General features: G+C 52.3%; 2 protein-coding genes across 6 annotated transcripts in view; both read right to left on the reverse strand.

The window, feature by feature from the left end:
- Positions 1–1,855, reverse strand: part of RNF227 (ring finger protein 227) — a 52,016-nt gene extending 50,161 nt beyond the window's left edge. For all 4 annotated transcript variants that reach the window (XR_009491692.1, XR_009491693.1, XM_015458749.3 and 1 more), the window contains exon 1: positions 78–1,855. Coding sequence is in view for 2 of the 4 variants with exons in the window: in XM_015458749.3 (XP_015314235.1) it covers positions 78–573 (496 nt within the window). In the remaining 2 variants the exon portion in view is untranslated. The remainder of the gene's footprint in view (positions 1–77) is intronic.
- Positions 1,856–5,383: 3,528 nt separating this feature from the next.
- KCNAB3 (potassium voltage-gated channel subfamily A regulatory beta subunit 3) lies at positions 5,384–12,997 on the reverse strand. Of its 2 annotated transcripts, NM_001081627.1 has the most exon segments (14): positions 5,384–6,408; positions 6,660–6,748; positions 6,920–7,040; positions 7,118–7,212; positions 7,297–7,417; positions 7,563–7,648; positions 7,915–8,001; positions 8,191–8,234; positions 8,455–8,499; positions 8,588–8,632; positions 9,773–9,852; positions 10,097–10,134; positions 10,237–10,280; positions 11,600–12,053. In NM_001081627.1, coding segments are annotated over 14 exon segments (1,215 nt in total). In that variant the 5' UTR covers positions 11,842–12,053; the 3' UTR covers positions 5,384–6,330.
- Between the last annotated feature and the right edge of the window lie 45 nt (positions 12,998–13,042).

Consider the following 13,042-nt stretch of genomic DNA (forward strand, 5'->3'; position numbering starts at 1 on the left):
AAGGTCAGTGGAAAGACGCTGCCGAACCCGGCGTTCCCTGGTGCTCTCCCTCCACGGCCTCTCGGGTGGCCCCTCACCGTTGCTAGGCAGCGGGCGCCGCCACCCGCGCACGGGCACCAGCAACCGGGCCCAGAGCCGTCGGAGCGCGCGCCACCCTGCGCTCCTAGGCCCCGCCCCTTTCTCGCTCTCCTTTTCCTCGTCATCGGTCTCTCGGTTCGCGTGGCCACCCGCCTCATCAGATTCGCGCCTGACTTTTGCCTCCAAGCGCGACCGTAAGTCCGGGTCGACAGAAATCTCCGCGACTCCGCCGCGCGGGAGCCGGGTGGGCGCGCGACAGAAAGGGCACGTGATGAGGCGGCGCAGGCGCACCGCGCGCGCCACCGCCCCGCCACCGTCGCCGCGCGCCGCCAGCTCGCGCAGGCACGCGGTGCAGAGCGTGTGGCCGCAGCGGGCGCGCGCCGTCCCGGGCAGGCGGCGGGGCGCGCGGTCCCCGAGGTTGAAAGGCCGGTAGCAGATGTTGCAGTCCAGCTCGCCGCGCTCTGGAAGAGACGGTATCCTCACCAGGAGCTGCATCTTGCCCGCCGCGGACTCGAGGGCGTCACTCACGAGACCAGCTCTGTGGACACACCTAGCGGGCCCGTCCTGGGGCCCGCCCCGCGGCCTCTCGCCTCTTTTAAATAATGAGACCCCGCCCCTTCGCGACGTCACGTCGCAGTCAGGCTCCTCCCCGTGGTAGCACGAGCGTGGGTGGTGGAGGTGCGAGGTTCGGAATGCATGCCTCGGCGAAGCTGGGGCAGGGAGGCCGCCTAAGTGGTGCCTGGACTGGGGACGGGGAGGTGCGGCACCTCCAACTCTAGGCACGCCTTCCTTAATGCCCCCACGCAGCGCCAGCGCTCCTTAATTGTACTGTGTGCAACCTCCCAGTTACTGAGCCTGAGCCCTCAATCACTGCACGGGTTTCTCAGGCTCTTTCACAACATACTTCCTAAGCCAGTGACACTGCCCGTTCTGCCCAATCTTTAGAAGGTCCCCGGGCGTTTGAGCAGACGCTGCGCTCCATTGCCCTTATATTCAACCTCCCTCTGTTCTTGTAAGGCTGGCTTCCCAAATTTTATTCTCCTCAAACTGTTGAACTCCCAGCCGACATCTCAACCTAAGGAAGGTCCTAGATACCAGGCCCAGGAATGCTGGGAATCTTCTCCTTCCTGAGTAGCTAGGCCTGGACACCCACGCACCATGATGGCTCCAGCAAAGCAACCCAGCCTAAGCTCTGACTCAGGGGTCCGACTTCCGCCACGGGTAAACAGGACATAGTATTCACAGCCCACATTCCCTCTTGGTGCTGCACCAACCCCCAGCTCCCGCCTCACCTGCCTCTCCTGGACCCACAGTCTAGGCACTGTTGTGGAGGTTCATAGGACAGGGCCTAAATCCAGTTTACCAGTTGTGACACTTTGAGCAAGTTACCTAACTCCGCTGGGCCTTGGCTTTCTCATCTATAAAATATGGATGATAATAGGATTGAATCAGCTTACATATGTAAGGTGCTTAGAATGATGCCTGGCACACAGTAAACACATATTAGCTGCTATTATTATTTTACGCCCTCTCCTATATTGTGTTCACTTTAACTTTCTGGCACCCAACATATTCTTTTCTTTTCCTTTTTTTTTTTTTTGGCATAACCGTGGGGCATTCAGGATTTTAGAGTCCTCAACCAGGGATAGAATCCTCACCCCATTCAGTGGAAGTGCACAGCTTAACCACTGATGGTCCAGGCACAATATTCTCAACCCCTATTTCTTTTGGTGAACACAAGATGGGATTCTCCACACTCATGGCATTTACTGACTGTAACAGGCAATATAAAACTGGTTTTTAAAAACTAGATTCTTTAAACCTTAGAGAGTAATCTTTTGTGAGAAGATATATCACTATTTTTAATTATTTTATATCTTTTCAGAACTAAGTATTATTGTCTTATGATTACTTGGAGGAAGCTATTTATTCCAATGATGCTGTCATAACTCACATTTGGGGGGAACTTCTCTTTGTAATGGTGCTTAGAGATCTCACATCTTTTAATATCTTTGGTTGGTGATTAAGTCTTTTAAGGTAAATTTGACTATATAAATGCTCCTAAAGTGGTAGCCAAAGCCTTCTAGCTCTAGACCTGGACTATCCAGTCACCTGCTCAGCTTCCTTTCTTGTTTATCAAGAATCCAAAATGATGATCTCCCCACCTAAAGCAGCATCTCTTCCAATTTTCTTATCTCTTTACCCAATACCAGAAACCTAGGTGTCAAACCTAGATCCCTTCCTTGAGTTCACGTTCCTTTACCTCCCTTATCACTAGGCCTGGTACATTTTGCCTCCTAAAACTAATTCATCTGCTTTTCTCTACCTCCAGTATACCACCCTGGTTCAAGCTGCCATTATCTCTTCTGTAAACAGAAGCCTCTTCACCAGTCTGTCCACAGTTATTCTGGCCTTCTGCAGACTTCTCTCCACACTGCTTACAGCAATCTTTCCAAAACTCAAGCCTAATTATGTCCTACCATATATCCCTTCCATTCCTGTTAAAATCTGCCTGCAATGCAGGAGACCCAGGTTCGATTCCTGGGTCGGGAAGATCCCTGGAGAAGGAAATAGCAACCCCCTCCAATATTCTTGCCTCCCATGGGAGAATCCCATGGACAGAAGAGCCTGGCAGGCTACAGTTCATGGGGTCATAAAAGTCAGACACAACTTAGCGACTAAACCACCACCACCACATATCCCTTCCATTCCTGTTAAAAACAAAAACTTTTACAGCAGGTGGTCCAGTGGCTAAGACTCTGAGCTCCCAGTGCACAGGGCCTGGGTTCAATCCGTGGTCAGGGAATTAGACCCCACAGGCCATAACTAAAGAAAGATCTTTGTGCAACTAAAGCTCACGCATGCCTCAACTAAGACCTGGTGCAGCCAAATAAATATATAAACATTCTTTAAACAACAAACTTTTAATGGAGTCATGGTTTAATACCCCCAAATTCCTAAGATATGTGACTTTGCTGCTTCTCCCATCAAGAATTGGGATCTGTTTCCTCTCCCTTGAACCTGGGTTCACCTCATGACTTGCTTTGACTAATAAAATGTGGCAAGAATGATGATGTGTGAGTTCTGGAGCATCATTCCTTCAGAGGCCTTATGGCTTCTGCCTTTGGAACACTGCCCTGAGACCACCATGTAAGGAAGTTTGCTGGTGGATGAAGCCACTTGGAGAAGGGAGGAGCCCCAGTCAACAGCCGGCACTAACGGCCAGGTGTACCAGTGAGGTCACTGGGTTTTCCTGTTCAGCTGCTCTATGGGCTGAATGCAGCCACGTGAACGAGCCCAGGTGAAAACAGCAGAAGACACTCCCAGCCAATCCACAGAATCATGGAGTAAAAATAGTTTTAAAATGTTTCTTTAAGCCACTAAATTTGGGGGGTGATCTGTTGTGTATCAAGATAACGGATTTTTGAGGGTTTCCTGCTGTCCTTAGGATAAAGATAATATGCTGAAGTCCCTACAAGGCCAAACATGCTCTGAAACCACCAAGTCTCACATTCTGCTTGCCTTTCGTCTTTAGACATTCAGCCTTTGGAGACCTCTGACTTGTCTGTTTGTTTCCCCCACAAGGTTTTCCCGTGTGCTGTTCCCCTAACCTTGCTTTCACCTTAGCAACACCCACTCATCCTTCAGCTCTCTTTGCAGCCTCACCATGTCAGATACTCACTGTACACTCTGGTAACACCAGTGCTTTCCTCTGGACTTCGGACAACCAAAGTTTGTGTGTGTGTTTGGGGGTTACTTTGCCTTCCCCATCTGTAAACTCCACAAAGGTTGCTGAGCCAGGTTTTGTTCACCACTGTGTCCCTGTGCTGTACCACAGTAGGGCCCAATAGGTAAGTTCTCACTCAATTAATGAATGAGGTGAATGATAAATATGGTATGTGAGGGAATTCGCCAGCGGTCCAGTGGTTAGGACTTGGCGCTTTCACTGCCCAGGGGGGCCCCAGTCAGGGAACTAAAATCCCACACGAGGAGCAGCATGGCCTATATAACAAGGTGTGACAATAAAGGAAGCTTTCTTACAAGGGGTTTATAACTGCCTCTGAAGGTAATTTTAAGAGGACTTTTAAAAAATGTTTTGAGCAATGAAAGAGGCATTAAATGAAGGAGGTTCATGACCCTCCAAGGTAACTATTTAAGGAGAGTACCATTTTGAATTTATAAATTCTCCTATGTTCGTTACAGAATAACTAAGCTTAGTTTAGTCATACATTTTACCTCTTTGTTTCCTCCACAGTCTTCCCAAATGAGTGGGAGATGATAGTGGATGTAAGTGTTCATTAGTTGATCCGGTTGGTTGCTAATCCAGTAAATGGCATGCTGCTGACTTCTCTCTTCTGGAAATTGGTTTTACTCTGCTCTCCCAGCTTCAGGATCAAGGAAGGGTGAGGATGGGACGAAGGGAGATGGTAAGGTTATATTTTAAGGAAGGCAGAGCTCATCCTCCCCTGCCTTGTGATCATTAAAGGTTGTAACTTTCCACCCACTTTCTGTCCCAGGGAAATCAGAGTTCTTTAGGGAATAAGGGTAAGTATCTGACATAATCCCATTTGATTCTGCTTTTCTGCCACTCTCACACCTGATCTTTCACTTGTTTTCTTTTTATAACAGCTCTATTCTCTCCCTGTATCATTTCAACCATAGACCAGTTTTCATTTTACCTCTCCTTCCCCAAGTCCTCCATCTGAGAACAGTGCCTCCCACTCAGCTACAAGAAAACCACCCAGACAGTTTTTTGGATAGTGTGGGTATCAGGCTTCCTAGGTGGCACCAGTGGTAAAGAACCTGCCTGCCAATGTAGGAGACGTAAGAAACATGGGTTCGATCCCTGGGTCAGGAAGAACCCCTGGAGGAGGAAATGGCAATCCACTTCATTATTTTGCCTCGAAAACCCCATGGACAGAGGAGCCTGGCAGGCTATGGTCCAGAGGGTTCCAAAGAGTTGGCCATGGCTCAATCAACTTGGCATGCATTGGGTATCAGGAAAGAGGGAAATAAGACACTTGGCTAATATAACTTTTCAAAACAAAACAAGAGTAAGAGTGTCAGAAGGAGGAGCAACACAGCTATGAAGCCAGACCTCTGGGTTCCAAGGCATGTGGTGACTGAAAGAAGAAAACCTGGTCTTTGATGAGATCAGTGACTAGGACAAGATGCCTGGCTCACTAAGGTACATGAGCAGTGGAGAGGAAGAGTCCTGGAGTTTTCTACTGGCAGGGGGCAGGGGGTCAAACAGGTGAGACTGAGAGCCTAACGCTCAACCCCCAGCAATTTCAGACAAAGTAAGTAATGATCAAGCTGAGATTTTATTTACAGTTCCCTGGGAAGTCTTGCACAAGAGAGGCCATCATTATTGCTTTAAGATTATTGCCAGGAGGAAGACTACAGTCCTCCCCTGCCAGGTAGGAAGTCCTGCTCAAGGCTCAAAAGTTTATCTCCAGACCTTTTATGTTAGCCCCATTTCCCTGCGGTGACTAAAGGCTGTCACTGTTTTCTGCGAAGTGAGGCCCAGTGTGCTTTCCAAGGTCTTCCCTGGCCACTTCCGCCAGGACACTCTATACACTGACCATCAAGTTTCCCTCACTGATGCTTTGCTACTGCACTCCCCAGTCTACCCCTCTCCGCAAGAACAAAGCATCAATACGAATTCTAGTTTTATGCCTTTCTCCACGTCCTGGCTGAGGCAGGGTCCCGGTTTCCCAAAAGTCATCATTTACTTCCTGCCAGGACCAGCCTGGCTTCCTTTGTAACGAATTTAAGAGTCCCATTTCCTTTTTTCCAGGTGACACCACAACTCACTTCTTATTAGAACTCACAACTCCTTGATGACATTTCAAGGGCCACTTTCGAGGTACTCTGCATAGGTCTTGTATATGCCTTTTTGTTTTTCCCTGGACCTCGGCGATTACGGGAAGAGAAAAGGAGCGAGACCAAGTAGCAGAGAGGGGACGGCCCAGTAGCTCATGCCCAGGATTAGCAGGAAGGCCTAGGTGGACGTAGCAGGGGGCGGCGGACTACTTTCCCTCTCAGGCCCCACTGCGGGAGGATATGGCTTTGTTCATGCTATCGCTACTCAAAGCTGGAACTCGTTAGTGGGCGGGGTCGCCCTGTCTCGGCCGCTGCGTGGAGGGATCCGGAGCGGGAGGGAGGCAGAGGCGGAGACGCGTTTCTGTGAGTGCAGTGGAACCGGATCCGGGTTCGGGTTCGGGTTCGGGTTCCTGCGTCCCAGGTGGACTATTTCTTGGGATGAGGCTTGTTGCCCAGGAGCCCGTCTATCTCTATCACCGTCTGCGGGGTCAGCTGACTCAGCACCTGGAATTGAATGGGGTGATGGAGAGAATGGTGCATGCAGGGTCCTTGAAAGAGGGCAGGAGGTTCGAGGACCCGGGGAGCCTCACAGCGCGGCGAAGTCACAGCTGTGCTTCTGCTTTACCTTCTCGCCCTTGGACCACTCATTTGCAAAGTGAGGTGACTCACCTCAGGCCCATTCTGGGTTGGACATCAAGGTCTTGACTGCTGGGGAAGGGACAGAGATGAGCTCTGGCTCTGAGTCCCTCGCTCACCTGCAGGGCGCCCAGATGCTCCACCAGCTGCTCCGCACTGGACACCCCCAGCAAGACCGAGCTGACCCCTTCACTGCGGAGACACCACGCTGGGCCCGAGAAGGAAAAAGAGAGAGAGAACTGGTGGGAAACAGTGAACACCCAGACTTCAGAGGGGTCTCTGAGGAAGAAGGACCGCCCAGGAACAAACCAGTCTGTGGTTTGGTAGCTCTTAGGCGGAGACAAGGACCCTGCAGGGTCCAGGACTGGCAGTGTCTCACCAATAGCAAGCTGCGCCACAGTGCAGCCCAGCTGGTGAGCGATGGGGAGGAGGTCCATGACTTTGGCTTGTTGTTTCTTGCCATCCTCACTTTGCACTTTGTCTTTGTGCCACTGGTAGCCCTGGAGGCCAAGGAGATTCATCAAGAGACCACTTCTCACTCAGTCCACTCCTGCCATCCCAAGCCCCCAGGTCTCACCTTGATGGTGACCCTGCAGGTATCTGAGACTCGCCCATCATACTTGCTAGTGATGAGGCCACAGGCCAGAGGGGACCAGGTGACTGAGCCAACACCTAAGACGGAGAGGACCGGATGTGGGAAGGGGATCTCTGTGATGGTGAGGCCGAGGGAAAGGCAGGGATGAGGGGACTGCGAACCAATCTTGTGGTAGAGCTCTGGCAGCTGCATCTCCACCTTCTCTCTCTGAAACAGATGGTGCTCAGCTTGTTCACACACTGGAGGGATCAGATTGAACTGTCTGGCCATGGAGTAGGCCTCCTGGGTTGGGGCGGGGAAGAGATAGGGGTCAGAGCACTCCTTCCATTGTCTTCCACTCCCCCTCCTCCAGCAGAGTGGGGTTGGGAGTGGCCATGTGAAAGGTGGTAACAAGTTGTGAGACGGGGGCGGTAGGTGGCACACTCACCATGATTTCTGCAGCCCCCCATCGGGATGTCCCCCAGTATAGGGCCAGGCCCTGGTTGATGACGTAGGTCATGGCTCGCACAATCTCTAGGCACATAGGAGAAGGAAAGCTTCACTCTCAGACCCCTGGCCTCCTGAGTGCCAGATCTGCAGACCTCCACCTGCCCCACCAAGACCCCACTCATCCCTGTGAGAGGTTGGCATCTGCTCTTCACTTCCCTCCCTGTCCAAGTCCTGGGGTCTGAGCCTCCACTGTAGAACTTGGGAGACCTCCTGAGCAGAGCCTGGCTTCTGCTGAAGGTTTAAGAAGTGCTCAGTTTTGAAGGGCTGTCAAGGTTGGGGTGCTGCTTTACCCTCCATGGGACTGTTGGGATCTGAACGATTGGCAAAGACGATGTCCACATATCCCAACTGGAGGCGTTCCAGGGATCCTCGCAAGCCTGGGGTAAGCACAGGGAGAGGAAGGTAAGCTTTCCAGCTTTAGCTGCCTAAGAAATCAGACCTTACCCCTCTGCCATGGACACCTAAATCCCAGCTTCCCTATTCAGAGCCTCAGACTTATAGCTTCAGAGAATATTCCCAACTTCTCTAGCTTCCGTCCTCAGCCAGCTCAGGTTCCCAGTCCTCACCTTCAATGATGTGTTTGCGGCTCAAGCCTCGCTCGGTTTCTGCCCTGTAGGAAAAGATAAGTCAAAGATGAGGTGCGTCAAAGATAAGAGACCATGGCTGGCCTGGAGCCATGAGGAACCGAGGTGGTAGGGGTCCTCACAGGGAGGAGGCAGACCTGGGGGAGCAGGTGCATGGTCTGCTTTCCTCACCCCATCCCATGCACCTTCACACAGTCTGCAGATCTTCTCCCTAACCATAGTGACTATAGTGAGGCAGCCACTTACTGTCCTCCCCAAAAAATCTTGGTGGTGATGACATAGCTTGATCTCCTGGAGAAAAAGAGAAATGGGAGACCCAGCCAGAAAAGGATGTGGGGATAGTCCCCAGCAACTCCCCACACCCCCAAACATGTCTTACCTCCATCCTTTGCTCTTGAGGATGTTTCCTAGGGTTCTTTCAGCCCTGGAAGGAAAACAAGGCAGAAGTACTGACTCCTCCAAGATGGATCAGTTTCTTTCCTTCCTCCCACCTTTCCCTTCAACTAATTTCTCCCTTGTAAAATGGAACATAAATGAGAAGTCCATTGGGCCATCAGTCCCACTCTAAACTAAATAAAAGGGGCTCCTGGAAGTAGGGTTACAGTCGTACATTTTCATTCATTCATTCAACAAATGTCAGTTGTGCAACAGTGAACCTCTATTCTGGGTGCTGAAGGGATAGAATAGGATGAGAGAAGAGGGACAAACTACAGTGATGCTGGGGAGGATACTGTCTCATCTGTTTCCAACGATCTGTGTTGCCTTCTCCCTTCTTTTAGTCTCTGCAAAGTCCCACCCAGGTCTTCTCCCGCATTGCAGGCGGATCCTTCACCAACTGAACCACCAGGGAAGCCCAAGAATACTGGAGTGGTTAGTCTATCCCTTCTCCAGGGTATCTTCCTGACCTAGGAATCAAATTGGGGTCTCTTGCATTGCAGCTAGATTCTTTACCAGCTGAGCTACCAGGGAAGCCCGTGTAGGTACTTAGGTGACATGAGAAAGGACAAGTTCTATGGAGGGAGAACCCTCCTCGTTGAGCAGCAAATATGGCCTTGTAAACCAGTAATTGATGAACCGTGTGTCAGAGGGCAGTGTAAAGTGCTTTGGGAGCTGAGGAGGGTAGTGACCAACTTTGGGGAGTTGGGCAAAGGGTTCTTGGGAAAGCTGACATCTGGGACAAGTCTTAATGATAAGCAGAAGAGTTTGCCAGAAGAGACGGGGTAGGTCATCCAAAGTTTTTATTATTCCCAGTGTGAAGCCATATGTGCTGTGGTTATGGTATGTTTGAAAATTTAGCTTTGTCATCCTCACATAGTTGCACATAACTGATGTCCAAGAAATATTTGGTTTTATTTTGACTGCACAGTATGCCCTGTTGCCCTCAAAACTAGAGGGAGACAGATGTTGGGACTATAGTTCCCAACATGCTTTGGGGGCCCATTGGCTGAAAGGCTGGAACTTAGTGATGCTTTAATTCCCAGAGTTCTTTAGGGGGGAAACCAAAAAGCCCCGATGTTCTCTCAGCCTTCCAAGTATAACTTAGCTCTTTCACCCCAGTCCTTACTTTCCTGCAGCATACACTTCGGCGGTATCAAACAGGTTTACACCGTGCTCGTAGGCTACTGTCAGCACATCCTCTGCTGTCTAGGATGGTGAGAGAAAGAGTTAGAGATCAACCACCAGCCTCAGTTACCTTCCTCACTGCACTCTAACCCATCACACCTCAACCTTGGTTATCACATTCACTTCCCTTTCCCCGTTCTCCAGCCTCAAGTCCACCATTATCCATGCTTGTTGTCCAAACCCCTAGCCAAGTCTGTTTTCCCCCCTTTTGGGTTCCCTTATACCCCCTCCCCCTGCTTCTAGGTCCCATCACTTGTATCAGTACCTCATCTGAGATCTGAGAACCAAATGTGACCCAGGTACCTGCAAGAGAGAAGCCAGGCAAATGAGACCAGGGTAGGGGGAGGCGGGCAGCCATGAAAGAATGCCTGCCCCTTCCCTTAATTCCTCTTCTTTCTAACTCACCTAGGCCAAGGCAGGATACCCGAAGACCAGACTTTCCTAGGTTCCTGCAGGACACAGAAGCAGCAGGAAGGGGTGGAGCCTCCATTAGGGACATAGATTATCAGCCTCCAGCTCCTCTCATTCCAGACTGAGATGCCCTCAGGGTGTCTCAGTCCAAAGAAACTAGACTCAGTGGGCCCACTGAATCGGGCAGTGCCACGGCCATAGAATAAGTGAACAAATAAGAAGTGTTCCTCTGGAGCCATGGTCCAGTGCCTCTGTTCCCTCCTATCACACTGAAGATGTGCTGCCTGCTTAACGCTGCTTCTGGTGTGTCCTGGGTTCGTTTGAGTCATCTCTGGGATGTGTGGAGTTGGGGTAGAGGGTGGCTGGGAGGAATAGGACTGGCTAATGGTGATGAGTTTGTGAAAACAGATTCTCAATAGAGTGCTGTGCTAGAGGGCAGATACTGGGGTGGAAGGGGGTAAACCAAGTCAAGTTCAGGCATTCAGGCAGGCAAGGTCCTTGAATAGGCTAGGCAGACCGGCCTCTAACAAAGGCAGGTAGGACACCTGGGTGGGGAGTTTGAGAGGAAAGACCAGTTCTCCCCCTTCTTTCTACTTGCTCTGCTCCTGTTGGCTTGTGAAGTCTGTCTTCAAACCAGAGAGCCCCCTCCTCCCCGCCCCCCCATCCAGGTACTCCACTAAGCTTCCCAATCAGGGCTGCCATATGGAAGGGATCAAATTCCTCAAGTGACAAAGCCACTTCAGATCAGTGACCTCCACTCACTCCTGAGCAGGAGCCCCTCCCTTCTCCCCTACTGGTAGTCCTGAGAGCTCAGCGGTTCTCGGAGATCAAGTCGGTTACATTTCATTCCACCTTCCCCACCTGGTTCCTGGCCCTCGGCATGGGCTTGAGAGATGTGGTGCATCCTTCGGAGGGCCCCACTTCCCTCCCCACCAAGAAAGGGTGCAGGAGACCTTGGGGTTTGTGGGGGCGATATCTGGGTCAGGCACCCTGAGCAGGCCAGAGTGAGAAGCCGTTTCCTTCCCCTCTCTTCCCAGGACACGACCCAAGGACACTCCATCCAAGCTGGGTGGGGTGGTGTGCAGCCTGGAGATCTGCGTTTCCCTGGCCTTCCTGGGGGTAAAGAGGAGCATCCCTTGGGTCTGGACAGGCCTGGTCAACCTCAGTAAACTTGATTTTCTACTAGGCAGGGGAATGGACAGAGAGCAAAAAATAAATAAATAAAGGACCGTGTAAGGGAGTGCCAGCGATGGGAAGAAGAGATGGAAGTTTGAGGGGGGTCCTGGCAGCATCTTAGGAAGCCTCAGGGGTCAGGAAAGGGAAGCAGATGTGGCGGGCGGCCAGGCCACCCCCATACCTGTATTTCATGCCAGTGCCTCGGCCGGTGCTCTCTCGGAGGGCCCCAGCGGGCGCTGGGGGTCGGGGGACCACGGCGGCCCGGGCCTTGGGGCCCGACCCTCCTCCCCCTGGAGGGTTCCCATGCCCCCCGTCGACCAGCCCGCCGTTACCGCCCCCGGGGCCCGGCCGGGGTCCACACAGACGGTCCTCACTGCTCCGGCTGCGAAGGTTCTGTTCAGTACATGCGATAGACACCTGCATGCCTGCCGGCCAAGGCGGGGCAAGGGGGCTCCGAGGGGGCGGGAGGAAGAGGGAACCGGGAAGCTCGAGGGGAGACACCCGAGGGGGTAGTGGCGCGAGCCCTGGGAGAGCGGGAAGGCTGAGGAGGTTGCGGCGGGAGCCGCCAGGCAGGATCGGGCCCGCGCGGGCGGGCTGCTGGAGGTCGCGGGGTTTGCGGCGGAGAGGAGAAACGCGGGGGGGGTGCCACGAGTGGAGCGATTAGGATTCGGGGACACTGGCACGGAGAGGAGAGGGAGAGATGGACGAAGGTGAAGGTCGAGGGCGATTCTCGGAGGGTAGGAACTTAGGGGCAAGGAGGGGGCGGAAGAAAGATGCCACCTCTGCCCAAAACGCAGCGGGACCCGCTAGGCTCCCAGCCGCGTCGCCAGCCTGCCCAGCTAATCAACATGCAGGCACCGCCCCCTCATCTACATAAAGCCGCCCGCCTCCCAGACCAAACCTGCAGCTTATCTGCATAAACCCCACCTTCCGGAGTGCTGCAGCTTGAGTATTTCGTGGGCTCATAGCAACCAGAGAGCAGCACCCGGAGGGTGGTTCTATTCTCTGGACCTCGAGGCCGATCTGTCTTCCACCATCCCAGTGGTTTTCAATCCAGGAGCTATTTTGTCCCGTGGGGGACATTTGGCAAGGTCTGGAGACTTTTTTTTTTTTTTGCCTTGATGCATGTTGCACCTCAGTTCCCTGACTGGGGATTGAACCCATACCCCCTGCATCGGAAGCATGTAGTCTTAACCACTGGACCACCAGGGAAATCCCTGGAGACATTTTTTGACTGTCACGACCTGGGGGGACATTTGGCAAGGTCTGGAGACATTTTCTGACTGTCACGACTTGGACGCGGGCATGCTACCAGCATTTAGTGAGTGGCAGCACAGGAAATGTCAATCCACTCTGGTATTCTTGCCTGAGAAATCCCATGGAGGGGCTTGGTGGGCTGCAGTCCATGGGGTTGCAAAGAGTCAGACAAGACTGAGCAACTAACACTTTCACAGGCAGAACAGAGTACCTGACAGCCCTCCCCCCTCTCCCCCCAATCAAGGTATTACCCAGCCCCAAACATCAGTTGTGTTGTTGTTAACAAACCCATGGAAAAAGCCTCTTTTTTGGCTCAGAGGATGCAGACACCCTGATTCACGCCTCCATGAGAGGGGCAGGCCCTGGT

The sequence above is a fragment of the Bos taurus genome, chromosome 19 (assembly GCF_002263795.3).
Source record: "Bos taurus isolate L1 Dominette 01449 registration number 42190680 breed Hereford chromosome 19, ARS-UCD2.0, whole genome shotgun sequence".
Taxonomy (NCBI): domain Eukaryota; kingdom Metazoa; phylum Chordata; class Mammalia; order Artiodactyla; family Bovidae; genus Bos; species Bos taurus.